The 15,693-nt window shown below is 42.8% G+C and overlaps 1 protein-coding gene across 2 annotated transcripts in view; it reads right to left on the minus strand.

Moving 5' to 3' along the window:
- Positions 1-281: 281 nt before the first annotated feature.
- Positions 282-15,693, minus strand: part of MOB1B (MOB kinase activator 1B) — a 72,126-nt gene continuing 56,714 nt past the window's right edge. For both annotated transcript variants that reach the window (XM_050945078.1, XM_050945079.1), the window contains exons 4-6: positions 3,705-3,838; positions 1,716-1,879; positions 282-980 (exon numbers count right to left, since the gene is read on the minus strand). In XM_050945078.1, coding sequence (XP_050801035.1) covers positions 903-980; positions 1,716-1,879; positions 3,705-3,838 — 376 coding nt within the window. In that variant the 3' untranslated portion in view covers positions 282-902. The remainder of the gene's footprint in view (positions 981-1,715; positions 1,880-3,704; positions 3,839-15,693) is intronic.

Here is a 15,693-nt window from a genome sequence, read left to right on the forward strand (position 1 = left end):
TTCTTAATATTACCTATGTGTCATTTTTGATGATGAATAAATAGATCTTTCCTTCTCACTGAAGATACTTTTGCAAATTGATTGGCTCCTTTGGGAAATGCTAGGAAACTTTATTAAAGGAAGTAATGTACCTTACAGTACATTAGGCTGGCTTGAGTTGATTTTTATATTAACAAAATAAATATATGTAACAATCAGTGCAAAACTGCAGGGAATGGAAAGCCAACCCTCTGCTATCCTGGGTCATCCGTGGTTTTAAAATCTTTATCATTTAGGTCTGGGACTAGGACATGATGTGAAGTGTCACCATCACTATAATTTTTTTTTTTTTTTTGGTTTTTTAGAAATACCTAGTTTTGAGAAGCTTTATATTCATCTCTTTAAAAAATGGTGATACTTTGTATTAAAAGCTGGAGATCACTGCTTTAAGTAAGTTATGGCTTTTGTACTTTAAGCATATATATTCTAAACCAAGCATCAGTAAGTGTCCTGGGTAGGTTATATTTTCTGTTTCCAGCAATGTTCAGTATTGTGTGTGCTTTGCACCTCAGAAGCGAGTCTGCCAAGGCACTTAGAGAATGTAAGTCTTTTAGGGACTTCATGAGAATGGGCTACAATTGACACAAAAGAGAACCCATCCATCAGCAGTGTCAAATCCCCCAACAAGCATATTTCCTTTTTAAACACTCAAAATCTACTAAAAATCCACAATGAGAAAAAAAAGCCATTTACTGCATGTCACTAAAAGACAAAGATTTCCCCTAATAAAAGCACAAAGAATGGATCTTGGCTGCCTGTAAGAACAGAACAAGGTTTTGTTTTGTTTTCAAAACAGAACAAAACAAACAAACAAAAACCCCAGAAATACCACACGCTTGCTACTTCCACAAATCCACTTCCTTTTATCTATCCTTAGAGGTCAGTTTTTCAATCAGTTCTTGAAGTGGAGCCAGTTCTCTTCTGTCAATAAGGTTGAATTCCTGTAGAAGGGGCAGGGAAACAACATTTTACTTGAACAGACAATGCAGTGTTAGTACTAGCTTTACATTTAGTTATAAAGTTACCCTGCAGTTTGCAATCGGTCAGGCTTACCTGTTAGCCATTTTCAACATCTATATAGCCGGTTCAAATCCAATCTAGGTCACTAATGACTAAATATGGTTACAATCATCAGAAGGCTATTCAGCAGCCTATGTGAAATGAATGAGCGTGCTCAATAAAGTGCCTGGTAGATTCATATTCCAAAAAAAAGATTTTACTTCACATTGAGTAAACACCCTTCTCAGACCCTGTTCTGCATTAAAGCCATCCAACAATGCAGCTCAGACAGTTTTCCCCTTTTATAACTTCTAAAGGGCCAGCCACTTCCTTGATGGAAAAACAGTTGCAGCCAGTAAATGCACTCTGCAGCTTGATTCAGTTTTCTTCTCCTACTGGCTGTGAATTAAGGTTTTCTTTGGTACTTGTCTGTCTTGTGGAAACATGTCATAATTCGCTCTTGTAATCTGTTCATACTTACAGCACGAATTATACACTGCATTACCAATAAGGTAGCATCTTGGGCTTCGAGCTGCCCAATTATGTAAAAACACCTGCTTCTATACCAACTCCTAGAAAACTCAGAAAGAATGGTATTTTTATACATCGACATTTTAATATATGCTGTCTTCAGAGCAGAAGGCAACCATTACCATCGCATTCTTATGCTAATTTACCTGAACAAAAAAAATAAAGTGCTTGAAGGATGTGTTAAGATGTGCCTCTTCTTGCAGCTGGATCACTGGATCAAAGTGCTGGTGGTAAATGTGAGCATAAACTCTAAAGAGACGTTTTAGAATGGTCTTTGCCACTGACATGAAGTTCTTTGGGAAAGGAACACCTAAAAAGAAACAAATGTAGAGTAAGCTCCTTGGGGCAACAAGACTGTGTCTTCATAGATTTTAAAGCCACAGGGACTATTATGATCACTTAGCACATAACACAGGCCAGGGATTTCACCCAGTGATTCCTACATCAAGCCCATAACTCCTATCTGAGTCAGAGCATATGTTGAAGAAAGAGATCCCATTCTTGCTTTTAAAACTCCAAAAGATGGAAAATCCCCCACGTCTCTGTGTAAATGGTGCCAATGGTTAGCCTTGCTGTCAAAAAAACTGCACCTAATTTCTAGTTTGAATTTGTCTAGCTTCAACTTCCAACCACTTGTTATGCCTTAGTCTGCAAGATTAAAGTGTCCTCTACTATCAGAAATCTTCTCCCCATATAGGTACATAACTATGATCAAGTTACCTCTCAACCTTCTCTTGGATGAACTAAATAGACTGAACTTCTTTTGCGTCTCACCGTACGACAGACTTCAAATCAATCTTGTAGCTCTTTTCTGAACCCTTTCCAATTTATCAACATACCCTTTACACTGTGGACACTAGAACTGGACAGAGTATGTCAGTAGTGGTCTCACTAATCCCTTATACTGGGGTAAAAACACCTCCTTACTCCTACTCAGTATTTCCTTGCTTATATGTCTAAGGATTGCATTTGCTCTCTTAAGCTACTGCATCACAGTGGCAGTGCATGTTCACTTCGTTATCCCCTATGACCCTGTTAGTCATTTTCTGAGTCACTGCTTTCTAAAATATAGTCCCCCATCCTATTAAAAAAAAAATCTTCATATATACTTGAACAGGGCCAAACAAAATGGAGACCCGAGCCCTCTGTGCACTACAGTAAGATCAATATTAAATAATTAAAAAACACCCTTAACGTTACTGTTAATAATAATAAAAGCAGCTTTTCTCTCCCCTACTCGCTGTGCCCAACAGCTCTCAACTGAAGCACTAAAGCAAATGCCATCTTGCTAACAGGTTCTACGTTGCCACCTACTAAGCAGGGGATAGCTGGGAAGAGAAAAACAAAACCTGTTATAGGTTCATTGCACCTGACTAAAACCATGAACAAGTAAAAGCAAAAGCCACTTGATTTTGACAGATGGTCCATTTTTTTAAAATGGGCTGTCATTAGCTGCTTGCTTAATAGTGCCATGCATTTAAAGAAGCCTCTTCAAAACATAAAACATTTCTCAATGTATTTGTAAACAATAAGTTCTGTATTCACAATCAAGGGTGCAATGCTGACCCAGTAGGGGAATGCCTCCTTGGGGCTATGCTTCTTTCCTGCACAGAAACTTATTTTGGTAGTTGGGAAAACACAATATTCTGCAAAAAGATACTGAGGATACGGTACAGGGGTTGAAATGACTTTTCCTCCTCTCCTATTTCTCTAGGAGCAACACCCTGCTTTTTAAAAGGAAAAAGCTGAAGACTCAATGAAAATACAGTTGCTTATTAAATAGAAACACCCTTTTTCTACATCCTGAATTTTAACCGGTTTTTATTAAGGATTGCTCTATTATGTATCATGTCTGATAGCCAGGCAAACAAATTGTACCTGTTTAACAGATGCAAGTACCTTTCAGTGTACTAATAAATTGTTCTTTAACTGTCCTACAGCAGTCACTAATCATTTAAGAAACAACTCAATATTCAACAGCTCACTATTTTTTATTTATTGCTGAATTCCTTTGGGGTTGAATCAATATTTTTTCCTTCCTGTAAATTCAGACACAAAGCTACACATGCTTTTCAATGCTAAGAGATCTTAATAGTCCTGTACAACAGGATGCTGATTTCACTGTTAATTTTTACCTATTTTGGATGGAAATAGTGTTTCATCATCCAGTTGATCCTGGACCCAAGTCATCAGATAATCAATGTACTTTGGTGCTGAACACTTGATTGGTTTCTTTATGTTTGTCCCATCTGCCCAGTGATACTCGTATCTGGATTGGAACAGAAAGGAAAGACATCTCTTGAACACACAACTGAGTCATTCATACAAAAGCCTTGGAAAGGTTTTTTTTGTTTCTGTTTAAGGATTGAACTTGATTTTTATAATGCTTTTAGAGACATTCACTCCCGGTCCTTCCCTATCACCAAGGGAGTGTACATACTGCCAACCCAGGATGAAAAGGACTGCTAAGTGCTGCAGTGCTAAAGTTCTCCCAAAGGAACCAATGAGCTATTTTATATATATTATACACACACACACCCCTCTATATATTATATTATATTATACTCCTCTAATACAAAAGAGAATGATACTGCCAGTTTAAAACCATGTGCTTTCAGAGAAAACATCGTTACCTATCCTACAAATCTGATCTTAAATTATGAGAACTGAAAGAACTTTAATAAATCTTATTAACTTTTAAAGAGCTTAAGTTTACTCTTCATTTTTTTCAGCTTGGACTGAAAATAGCCTAGTCACTTTCGTTTTCTATTCTTAACACAATAGCAGAATGCCGGGATGTTTGAGTGGCAAACAGCAGGAATGATTGTTTAAAAATGTTTCCTCCAGAATTAAAATTATGAGAACAATTTTGTTGGTCATACAGCTTTGTAAAATATGTTTAAAATATATGTTTTACACAAGGGCAAAATTGTAGACATAATTTAATTAGACAGTGCCTGTTTTAAACAATTTAAGGTGTTTTGTCAGTTAAATCAGCAACTAGGAGAATCTTTTCACAATATTTTTTAGAAGAGAGATCAATTACGGCAGTAAACAAGACTAAACACATTTATTTACACATCTCTCTTGGTTTATCAAATCATGGATAGTTCTTTGAAAACATCTGGTCAATGTACAACAGCAGTCCAAAAAGCTAACAGAATGTTAGGAACCATTAGGAAAGGGATAGATAAGAAGACATCAATATCATAATGCCTCTATATAAATCCATGGTACGCCCACATTTTGAATACCGTGTGCTGTTCTTGTCTCCCCATCTCAAAAAAGATATATTAGAATTGGAAAAGATACAAAGAAGGGCAAGAAAAATGATTAAGGGTATGGAACAGCTTCCATACAAAGAGAGATTAAAAAGACAGACTTTTCAGCTTGGAAAACAGATGACTGGGGAGATATGATAGAGGTCTAAAATATCATGAATGGTATGGAGAAAATGAATAAGGAAGTATTACTTACTCCTTCACATAACACAAGAACCAATGAAATTAATAGGCAGCAAGTTTAAAGCAAAAGGAAGTATTTCTTCATACAACGCAGTCGACCTGTGAACTCACTGCCAGTGGACGTTGTGCAGGCCAAAACTATACTGTAACTGGGTTCAAGAAAGAATTAGATAAGTTCATGGAGAATAGATCCACCAATGGCTTTTAGCCAAGAGGGTCAGGGAAGCAACCTCAGGCTCTGAGGGCTTGTCTACATCAGAAAGTTGCAGCGCTGGTGAGGGAGTTACAGCGCTGCAACTTAGGAGGTGTACACATCTGCAGGGCACCACCAGCGCTGCAACTCCCTGTTTGCAGCGCTGGCCGTACTCCCGTTTTGTCTCGGGTGTAGAGGATCCAGCGCTGGTGATCCAGCGCTGGTAATCAAATATAGACACTTACCAGCGCTTTTCTTGACCTCCGTGGAATAAGCAGGTATCCCAGCATACCTGAGGAAGCCTCTGGTAATCAAGCTGGTCTCCTTCCCCGGTTTGCTCTCCCGTTCCCCGAACCCCGAGCAAGCAGGTCTCCTTCCCTGAGGTTTGCTGGGTGGTTCCGGGAACGCGAGAGCAAACCGGGAAAGGAGACCAGCTTCGCCGCGGTTTGCTCTCGCGTTTCCCGGAACCACCCTGCAAACCGCAGGGAAGGAGACCTGCTTGTTCGGGGAACGCGAGAGCAAACCGCGGCGAAGCTGGTCTCCTTTCCCGGGTTTGCTCTCGCGTTCCCCGAACCACCCAGCAAACTGCAGGGAAGGAGACCTGCTTGTTCGGGGGTTCGGGGAACGAGAGAGCAAACCGGGAAAGGAGACCAGCTTCGCCGCGGTTTGCTCTCGCGTTTCCCGGAACCACCCTGCAAACCGCAGGGAAGGAGACCTGCTTGTTCGGGGAACGCGAGAGCAAACCGCGGCGAAGCTGGTCTCCTTTCCCGGGTTTGCTCTCGCGTTCCCCGAACCACCCAGCAAACCGCAGGGAAGGAGACCTGCTTGTTCGGGGGTTCGGGGAACGAGAGAGCAAACCGGGAAAGGAGACCAGCTTCGCCACGGTTTGCTCTCGCGTTTCCCGGAACCACCCTGCAAACCGCAGGGAAGGAGACCTGCTTGTTCGGGGAACGCGAGAGCAAACCGCGGCGAAGCTGGTCTCCTTTCCCGGTTTGCTCTCGCGTTCCCCGAACCACCCAGCAAACCGCAGGGAAGGAGACCTGCTTGTTCGGGGGTTCGGGGAACGAGAGAGCAAACCGGGAAAGGAGACCAGCTTCGCCGCGGTTTGCTCTCGCGTTCCCCGAACCTCCCTTGAAGCCGCCCAACAGCGCTGCAGTGTGGCCACATCTAACACCACTTGCAGCGCTGGTTGCTGTAAGTGTGGCCACTCTGCAGCGCTGGCCCTATACAGCTGTACTAATACAGCTGTAACAACCAGCGCTGCAAAATTTTAGATGTAGACATGGCCTGAGTGTCCCTTGCCTCTGACTGCCAGAAGCTGAGATTGGCTAGATATTGCCCTGTTCTGTTCATTCCCTCTGAAGCATCTGGCATTGGTGCTGTCGCAAGACAGGATACTGGGCTAGATGAACTATTGGTCTCACCCAGTATGGCCGTTCTTAGGTTCTAGCATAGAGAGAAAACATATTAAAAGCAATCAAAAAGTCTACTTGCATGTAAATGAGTTTACCAAGAACTGCCCAGTCCAAACATTGATTCTCGCAGAGTAGACCTTAAGCAACCCCAGCCCTAGGGGAGACCTGGGGAAGTTACCAGCTCATCACAGCTTCAGCTCAGAACAGGCACAACCATGATGTGTTTACCCTTTCATTTCAGGAGCTGGCAATTAGTAAACAATAGTTTTTTCCCCCAGGCATACATTCAAAAGGATGGATTCGAAGTGTGTCACTTGCATTCCCCAGCTACCTTCTAGGAAATCTAATCCATGGGTATTGTCCCAAAAAGTCCTTTGAACTTTCTCATACCTTCCAGAAATTGCATTAATCTCATCTTCCTGCTAAAGCACTTCCACGCTAATCTCACAATACATAAACATTTGCATTTGTAATATAATGTACTCCAAAGATAGCAACCCTAATTCAGAAAGGTTTAACTTAATTCAATGAAGTTCATTCAGGATAACATAGGATACCGTCAGTCTGTCATACTGTGACCCACACCATTTCTTGATGCATCACCTTGTTCCTCTGAGGTCTTTTGTGCATGGATTGACCCTGCTTAGCTTGTATGACTTGACAACCTCGGAGTATGAAGCGGTATGACTTCAAAGAAACAGTAAAGATATACTCTCTGCCACAACACATACTATAAGTGGAAATATGTAGAGATAATCTTCAAATACTCTGGCAATCCCCACGTCTGGCTTCATAAAAGAAACTGGAGTAAAACTTTGAGAAGGTTTAATCTATAGCAGCAATAAAGTGTGGGTACCAGTGAGAATACTGGGTGCAGTATTACATTTGGTACTTTTAGGGGTCACAAAGCTGATAAAAATCAGTGTTTTCTGCATGATTAAATGTATTAATGAAAACATTATTCTGGGACTGAAACTTCTGTAGAGGGTTCCCAAAATCTAGAGCAGCCACATTAGGGCAGTTATGGAAGATTAAAACTAGACTCACACATTGACTCAAATGAGTGAGGAAGCACCTACATCTCTAGTAGTAAAACAAACACACCATGCCATTGCCATCAACTAAAACTCAACCTTATGGTTGGATTGCTCTTGTTTGAAAAAAAGAGAGAAAACCCCCAACCCCTCTGTAATGCTCATGGATTATGTTAAAATAGAGACAAAATGATATTTAGTGGGTAGAGTAGGAAATATAACATTTACAGTGACTAACTGTAGGATCAAACAGCCCCAAATGACATTGTTAGGATTTACCAGGATTGAGATAGATTAGTTAATTGTTCTTTCTATTCACATATGCTAATGATTCTACCTAAAATGTGAAAATATACCTATGCACTAAAGATAACAAGACCAACGCCTCCTCCATAGAATTCTTATATATATATATAAGTGTTGGTCTTGTTATCTTTAGTGCGTAGGCATATTTTCACATTTATAAATGCACGTACACTTTTTCTTTCCAATAAAAATACCTTTGAGAAAGCTGTAGAACAAAACTATCACTTTCGCTAAGCAAAGCACCCATGCTAGGAGGCTAGGATTAAGATTTTTAAGGGTATTATAATATACATAGGAACTTTATATGTAACATCTTTAAATCCCAGTGAAGAGATATTAATTTGACAGTTTAAAATACTGTGTTCAGTTTTGCGAAGGGACACTGCAGCAAAAGAAGAGGCCAGAAAAAGGTAAGTAGGTTGGCACACTGCTGAGAGAGAGGAGCTATTTAAAGAGACAGATTCAAATGAAGATATATAACTGTTCTCTCAGCAGAGGAACAGAAATTTCATATTTAAGTAAGTTATAAGCTTAGGCCAAAATTGGGATTTGTGGATACTCTTCACTTCTAAAAGTCAGGCCTCTTTTGTTTAGGTGCCTGAACACAGAAGTGCTGAGCACCCATAAATCCAACTGAAGTGAAAGGGATCTTTCAAGTGCTCGCTCAGCAAAAAACAGGCCACTTTTATGAAGATACCAAAATTTGGACTTGGAAGTCTAACCCTAGACATCCAGATGCGAAAATTTTGGCCTTCATGTTTTTTCCAGTGTGTACTTATTGGCAGGCATGAAAACCAATGACAAAAGGGGAAACTGAAGCAAGAATTCAATTTTCCCTCCTTCCTAGTACCTTGTAAACATAGTACTTTAACAATAAATTTTATACAGACTAATAACTTTGCAATGTGCTTGTTCGGTTTATGGTTACATGACAGTTGATGTGGCAAAAATAGTAATGAGGACTGACAACTGAAAAGCAGGTGTAGCTCGTTTTGGTTGGGTAAAGGAAAGAATATGGGTATGAACAGGAAACACTATTTTAAGACATGAGCCAGTGAAACTTACTATTTTCTTTCCCTGTTTTTATTTTTCTGACAACAAGCCATAAAATGGACGACTGGGTAGTGGAAGGCAGAACATAAGGACTGCTCCTGCTACTGACTCAACGGGCATGTCTACACTAGAATTTTTACCCGAGTTAATTGATTGCCCGTTGCTCAAGGTACCTAATATGCTTGTAAAGGGCTAGTCTGGTAAAACCTCCAGTGAAGACCTGGAGCCACAGGAACAGGACTGAGCCCATAGTACATGGTATGTAGATGTGAAGAACATAAATTGACCCTTGGCTAATAATAGAAATCATTCCAGTCTTACACCTGCAAGCAGCTCCCCATCTCCAAGCAAGATCGCAGGCCAGGGAGGTATGCAAAGAACCCTAGGAAATAAACTTCCTGTACTTAACGGTCCCTTCCGACACTTGCAGATGTAGAGTGCCAGGAGTTAAACCAGCTCTCAGAGACAGCAGCAGGGAAAGTGCTGCCGTGTGTTTACACTGTCAGCTGTAAACGTGGCCACAGCAGCCGCTCTTGCAACGTCACAGAGAGCAGTGCATTGTGGTAGCTATCACAGGGAGTGTGAATGTGGGGGGAGAGACGGTGTGTTTTGGGGGGCGGAGTGTGTCAGTATGCTGTCTTGGAAGTTCAGACAGCAGCAGGGGGAACTCCATCAGCCCCCGCCCCCTCTTCCCCACACACAGCCTGCCTCGGCAGCAGCATTCCACAGTAATGGTTTGCTTTGTTCCAGAGCAGATAAGCATGCTGGCTGTTAGAAACAGAGATTTGAAAGGGGATATCCCCATGCCTGCAGCCGAGTTCAAAACACTGACAAGAGTGGCCACTTGACTTCAAGGGATTATGGGACATATCCGGAGGCCAGTCACAGTGCAGTAATGCAACATGTCGTCCACACTGACACCCGGGCGTTTCAGCAAGCTTTATGCTTCCTGTGGAGGTGGATTACCAGGAGGGCTCCAGCTGCAGAGTCCGGGCACTCTAAGTGCCATGCCAGTGTGGACACCTCAAGAGTTAGGGTGCCCGGAGCTGACTTAAGGCGCGCTAACCTGCAAGAGTAGCCAAGGCCCAAGATAGCTGCTGGAAAGAGGTAGTGAGTGTGAGCTGCAGAGACCCCAGATACAGAAGCCCAGAAGTTGCTTGCGTTTAAGGCTTGCCCAGAACACAAGGTAGGATTCCGCATGTCAAAAAAGTGCTTTAGCCCAATCTGTCACTTCCAGGGGGTTACCTCAAATATTTATCTTTGGATTTGCAAAGACTAAACCCTAATAATGTTCAGCAGATGCACAAGACTCCATGCCCATGCTAGAGGGAAGGTTATTTTCACACAACAGTGGATCTTCAGTCTGGTTACATATTTCATAAGCTTCTGAAAACAAACCTTTCAGATTTTGCTTTGAAAACTGACAGGATGTCTCAGTGATTTGCAACAATGAACCATTTATATGCTACATTTTTTGTGCATCACTAATCAGATATTTGTTTCCCTTTTAATATAACAAAATAGTGCTACACCCATCTTGTCAAAAATTTATGGCAAAAATCTATATATCCTGCACTTTTCAGTTTTTCTAGAAGGATTTTGCAACCAGACAGCAGGACACAGGAAGTTAACATATGTATTTTTGTAGTGATTAACTAGAAGGTTGCATATAAACCAAATTAAATAATAAATATCAGTAGCAGTAGTAATACATACTTAGCATATATCATGCTTCACATCTGATGATCTCAGAGTGCTTTACAGTATCGGTAAGTATCATCCCCATTTTAAATTCTAAGAACTTTCCTTCCTTCCCCCCCCACACACTGTCTCTCTCCCCCACCTTTCTCCATCTTCCCCTCCGTTCCCCCAACAAAAAGGTGCCTGGCAAAAGTTTCTCAAATTAGCTCACTTCAGCTTATGAGACTCATGGTCCATGAAGATCTACTTCTGCTTTATTTATTTTTGTCAATACTCCTGTTTCATTGTCACAGCTCAGAGCTAATTGTACCTTTGACTACTGTCTGTCTTCCTAAGTGCAACCCTCTTAAAAGTTAAGATCGCTTGCCTTCACCTGTTCTGGGATGGAATCCTGCAATTTTCCCACTCTCGGATTGGGTCCTGTATACGACCTGTGATTCTGCAGCGAGCCCCACTATTCTTCCCTTCGCGAGCTATGACCAGTGGGAGAACAGGGACATAAAACAGCCTTTCCAAAACAAAGTATTACTTAATCTCATCAATAGGAACAAAGCACAATAATAGCAAAGGGCTCTTAACTCAGGAGCCTACATGCGTATCTGTCTTACTGAAAGTGTGGGTAGACCAAGCTGATGGGACACCCCCATTTCTGGGAATTGCTGGCGGGAGACAGCTGGGCTCTAGCCACGAAATTGACAAAAGTGCCAACAGCTGATGTAAATAATGCAGTGTCTACACAGACACTGTGTTGCCCTAACCACACTGACGTAAGGCCTGGACCCCTCGTGGAGGTGCAGTTATTATGTTGGTGTAGTAGGGCACTTAATCAGCAGGAGGAAGGCTGTAGTGTAGACAGTGACAATCAGGTCGAAGTACGCTGCCTTATGTCAACCTTACTGTGTTCGTAGAGCAGCCCTTTGTTATGGTATTGGGTGCAGTGACTGCTTATTTTAGGCCATAAGGCACATATAGAGTAATTGTATAAAATACCATCCGGCCTTTGGACTTAATCAAGGAATTTATGGTTATACTAGTGTCCAGTGGTCTCCCACATTAATATTAATAATTTCTAACATTATTAATAATTCCAACATGCTAGAGTACATCCTCCACCCTTTGGAAACATGACAAGCAACACGCTAACAATCAGAGACATATAACATTCACAAAACGTTAGAGGCAGATCTCACATCCTTCAGGTTATTTTATTTATTTATTAGAAATAGCAGCTCTGACCGTGACCCACCTGAAGGAAAAAACTTCAAGACATGGCCTACATAGTTTTGACTTTTATCATATCACTTTTGATTAGAGGTGGGATTTTTAACCACAATACTTTACTGGTAAAAGTCCTAGTGTAGATGCAATTATACTTGAATAAAGGCACCTTATACTGGCATATCTTAGGCCATGTCTACATAGCAAACTTTTGTCAACACAAGTTACATCGGCATAAAACTGATGCAGTTAGTATACCACTTGTGCACATGCATACTTGGTTCCATGTGTCAGCACTGCGCGCGTTGACGTTCTGTGCGGTGCGGGTATTCCATTGTGGTGGGATGTAGGTGCTTGGTCCCACCGTTCAGCGCACTGCCTTTTGGGAAGATTTGGCAATGCACTGTCAGACAGAAATGAGTCACGCAGGGGTGACCTGGGAGCAACGGGTCACCGTCCAGGCAAGCAACTTTCTCCGTCCCATAAGGTCATCTATATCCCATAATTTTCCCACCTTTTTAAAAAATCCCACAAGCCTGCATGGCCCTTCTCGCTGTCTGACATCTCTGACGGAAGCATGGAGCCTGCACTATTGAGTTGAAAATTGCAAGCACAGGATGCCTGATCCTCAGGTATTTGCAGAGCTGCAAGAAGAACCAAATCAGCAGAGAACATGACAATTTCGTAGAAGGCAGAGGCTGTGAGACACAGCGAGAACCAATTCAAGATTGTTGGTGCTGTTCAAGGAGTACTGCAGATGGTGGAGCACTGCTTCTGAGCCAGAGTAATGAGCCCTGATTGGTGGGATTGCATTGTATTGCAGGTTTGAGATGATGAGTGGTGGCTGCAGAACATTTGGATGTGCAATGCCAAATTCCTGGATCTGTGGGCTAAGCTTGCCCCAGCCCTCCAGCACAGGGACACCAGAACGAGAGCTGCATTGACAATGGAGAAGTGAGTGGCGATTGCACTGTGGAAACGTACAATGCCTGACTGTTACCGGTCAGTGGAAAATCATTTTGGAATTGGAAAATCCCCTCTGGGGGCTGATGTCATGTAAGCGTGCAGGGCCATTAATCGCCTCCTGCAGGACTGTGACTCTTGGCAACGTGCAGGACTTAGGTGGATGGATTTGCAGCAGCAGGGTTCCAAAACCGCAGTCGAGTGAAGATAGCACGCATATCCCCATCTAGCACCAGACCACCTTGCCACAGTGTACATCTACAGAAAGGGCTAGTTTTTAACTGCTGGACCTCCAGGGATGCTTCACCAAAACCAAAGTGGGCTGGTCAGGGAAGGTGCATGACACTCGCATCTTAAGAACACAGGAATGTTCAGAAAGCTATAAGCAGGGACCTACTTTCCCGACCAGTGGATCACCACAGGCGATGTTGAAATGCCAACAGTGATCTTGGGAGACCAGTCTATCCTTTGCTCTCCTGGCTCATGAAGCCATACACCAGCCACCTTGACAGCACCAAAGAAAGATTCAGCTACCAGCTCGGCAGGTTAAGAATGACAGTTGAATGTACTTTTGGCAGACTGAAGGGAAGCTAGTGTTGTTTACTCACAAGATTGGATCTTAGTGAGAAAAATATCCCAATGGTTATAGCAGCCTGCTGTGTCCTGCATAGTATCTTTGAAGCAAAGGAGGAAATGTTGCTGCCAGGATGAGGAGCAGAGGTAGAGCGGCTGTCTGCTGAGTTTGAACAGCCAGACACAAGGGCTATTAGAAGAGCTCAACATGGAGCTATATGGCTCTGGGAGGCTTTAAAAAAACACTGACAGAGAACCACAGTAATGAGTTGTGATCCACTGTGCTCTACCTGGGCCCTGCTGTCTTGGGGCTTGTTAGGAATTGTGGAGTACTGTACTTGGTGTACATTTATGAATATAACAGTGTCAATGCACCTATTTATTTTGTGGTGCTCGCTGTACATTTCTCACTATTACACTGTTTGTTACTGATCCAGTGAGTTGTGTCAGACCATACAGCAAGTGGGTGCTGTCACTACCATTAGGCATTCTGTAGCATATGCTGGGAAGTAAAAGATTAATTATTTTCCAAACAATACAATTTTATTGAGTAAGGCAAATATTGTAAAATAAATTCTGTGCAAATTAAAGGCAATTGCATTAAAGCCTTAATAAATGTATGGAACAGAACTTAAGTGGAAAAAACATTCAGGTCCATTTTAGCTACACACCGCAACCATGGTTTTCACATGTCAGTGGATGTGAAGCTATGGTTCTCCTTAACATTCCTGTAGGGAGGAGTGGAAGGGTTCAGGATGTGGCCCGATGCCATGTGGAACATTGAGGGGGATATAGGGAGGTGCTGTAATGGAGTTTTCCATGGACTGCAAAGGGAGGCGAGCCCATGATTGTTGAACCTGTAGGCCCCAAGAGTCTGCAGCATCTGTGTTTGCTGCCAGAGAAGCCCCATTATGTCCTGGATCTCACTGGGCATGTCATCTCAAGTCCTCTTCTTTCTCCTCCTTCTCTGGCTTGGGTGTTCCGCAGGTGTGGAGGGGAAAACCCTCAAGGCTGCAACAGCAGCAGCTACAGAAAAACATCCAGAGATACCATTGTCAATATAGTGACAATGGAAAGCCAAAGTTAAGATTCAGAACTCCCTTCCCTCGCTCCCCGTGAGTTTTAAATAAGACATGCTTATTGACACTTCTGCTTCAGAATGCTTATGACTGGCACCACTCACAGCACCAGTCATAGTGAGTACGTCCCACCAGGGAGAAGGGAAATGAGGAGAGAATTGCTTCGTTGCATGGAACTATGGGTAAAGGGCAACGGTATTGAATACTGGCACTGTTTTCCACAGGCGGCGATTTTAGCTGATATCTCACTTCTTAGGGTAACAAAGGCATGGAGAGCACAGCTGCTATTGGTGTCCCGAAGCCACCCAGGCCAGTATGCTGCTAGCCTGTTTCCTGCAACGATGCCTACCAAAGTTATTGCTGACTGGCATGGGAAAGTCCTACCTAGAGGAAGAAATAAGGCTGCCATCCCTAGAAACCTTTGGGAGAGGATTGCAGAATAGTGCCATGGAAGTTTTATCAAGATCTCAGAAGGATTCAGGAGACATCCTGGTACACACAAACAAACTGCGCTGCATGGCCTTCCTGCCTAATTCTACAGGGGAACGAAAAGCAGATAACTCTACGTCTTCTTGTTGTACCACTACCTCTTCTGGTATGAGTAAATTAATGAAAAGTCAATAGGTGTGTCTTGTTAGGCTGGGGGCACGTCATTGTAATGGGAAATACTTTAAAACACTTACAGAAGGTTCCTTCCACTGCATCGGGCTTGCCCATGCTCAGCTGCTGGGACTGACTGGACTATAGTGGAGCCTCAAACAGGCCCTGGTTTGTGTCGTAACTGGAGCCCCAGGTCACATGTCCCCCATCCTCCTGCTCTTTCTTCTCCTCTCTTCCTCACTATTCACAGCAGGGGCCAATGACTTGAGCTCCTCAGAGGTATCCAGAGTAGTCCACAGGGTGGTATTGGGGTCTCCATCAAGAATGACATGCAGCAATTTGTAAAAGTGGCAGGTCTGCAGCTCAGCACCAGATCGACTGTTGACCTCCCTGGCCTTCTGATATGCCTGCCACAGCTTCTTTGCTTTCACGCAGCACTGCTGCTGATCCCTGTCGTACCACTTCTACTTGTAGATGCCCACACTTCTACAGCATCTTCTCCACACAGACCAAGGAGAGAGAATT

This window comes from Gopherus flavomarginatus, chromosome 3 (assembly GCF_025201925.1).
Source record: "Gopherus flavomarginatus isolate rGopFla2 chromosome 3, rGopFla2.mat.asm, whole genome shotgun sequence".
NCBI classification, from domain to species: domain Eukaryota; kingdom Metazoa; phylum Chordata; order Testudines; family Testudinidae; genus Gopherus; species Gopherus flavomarginatus.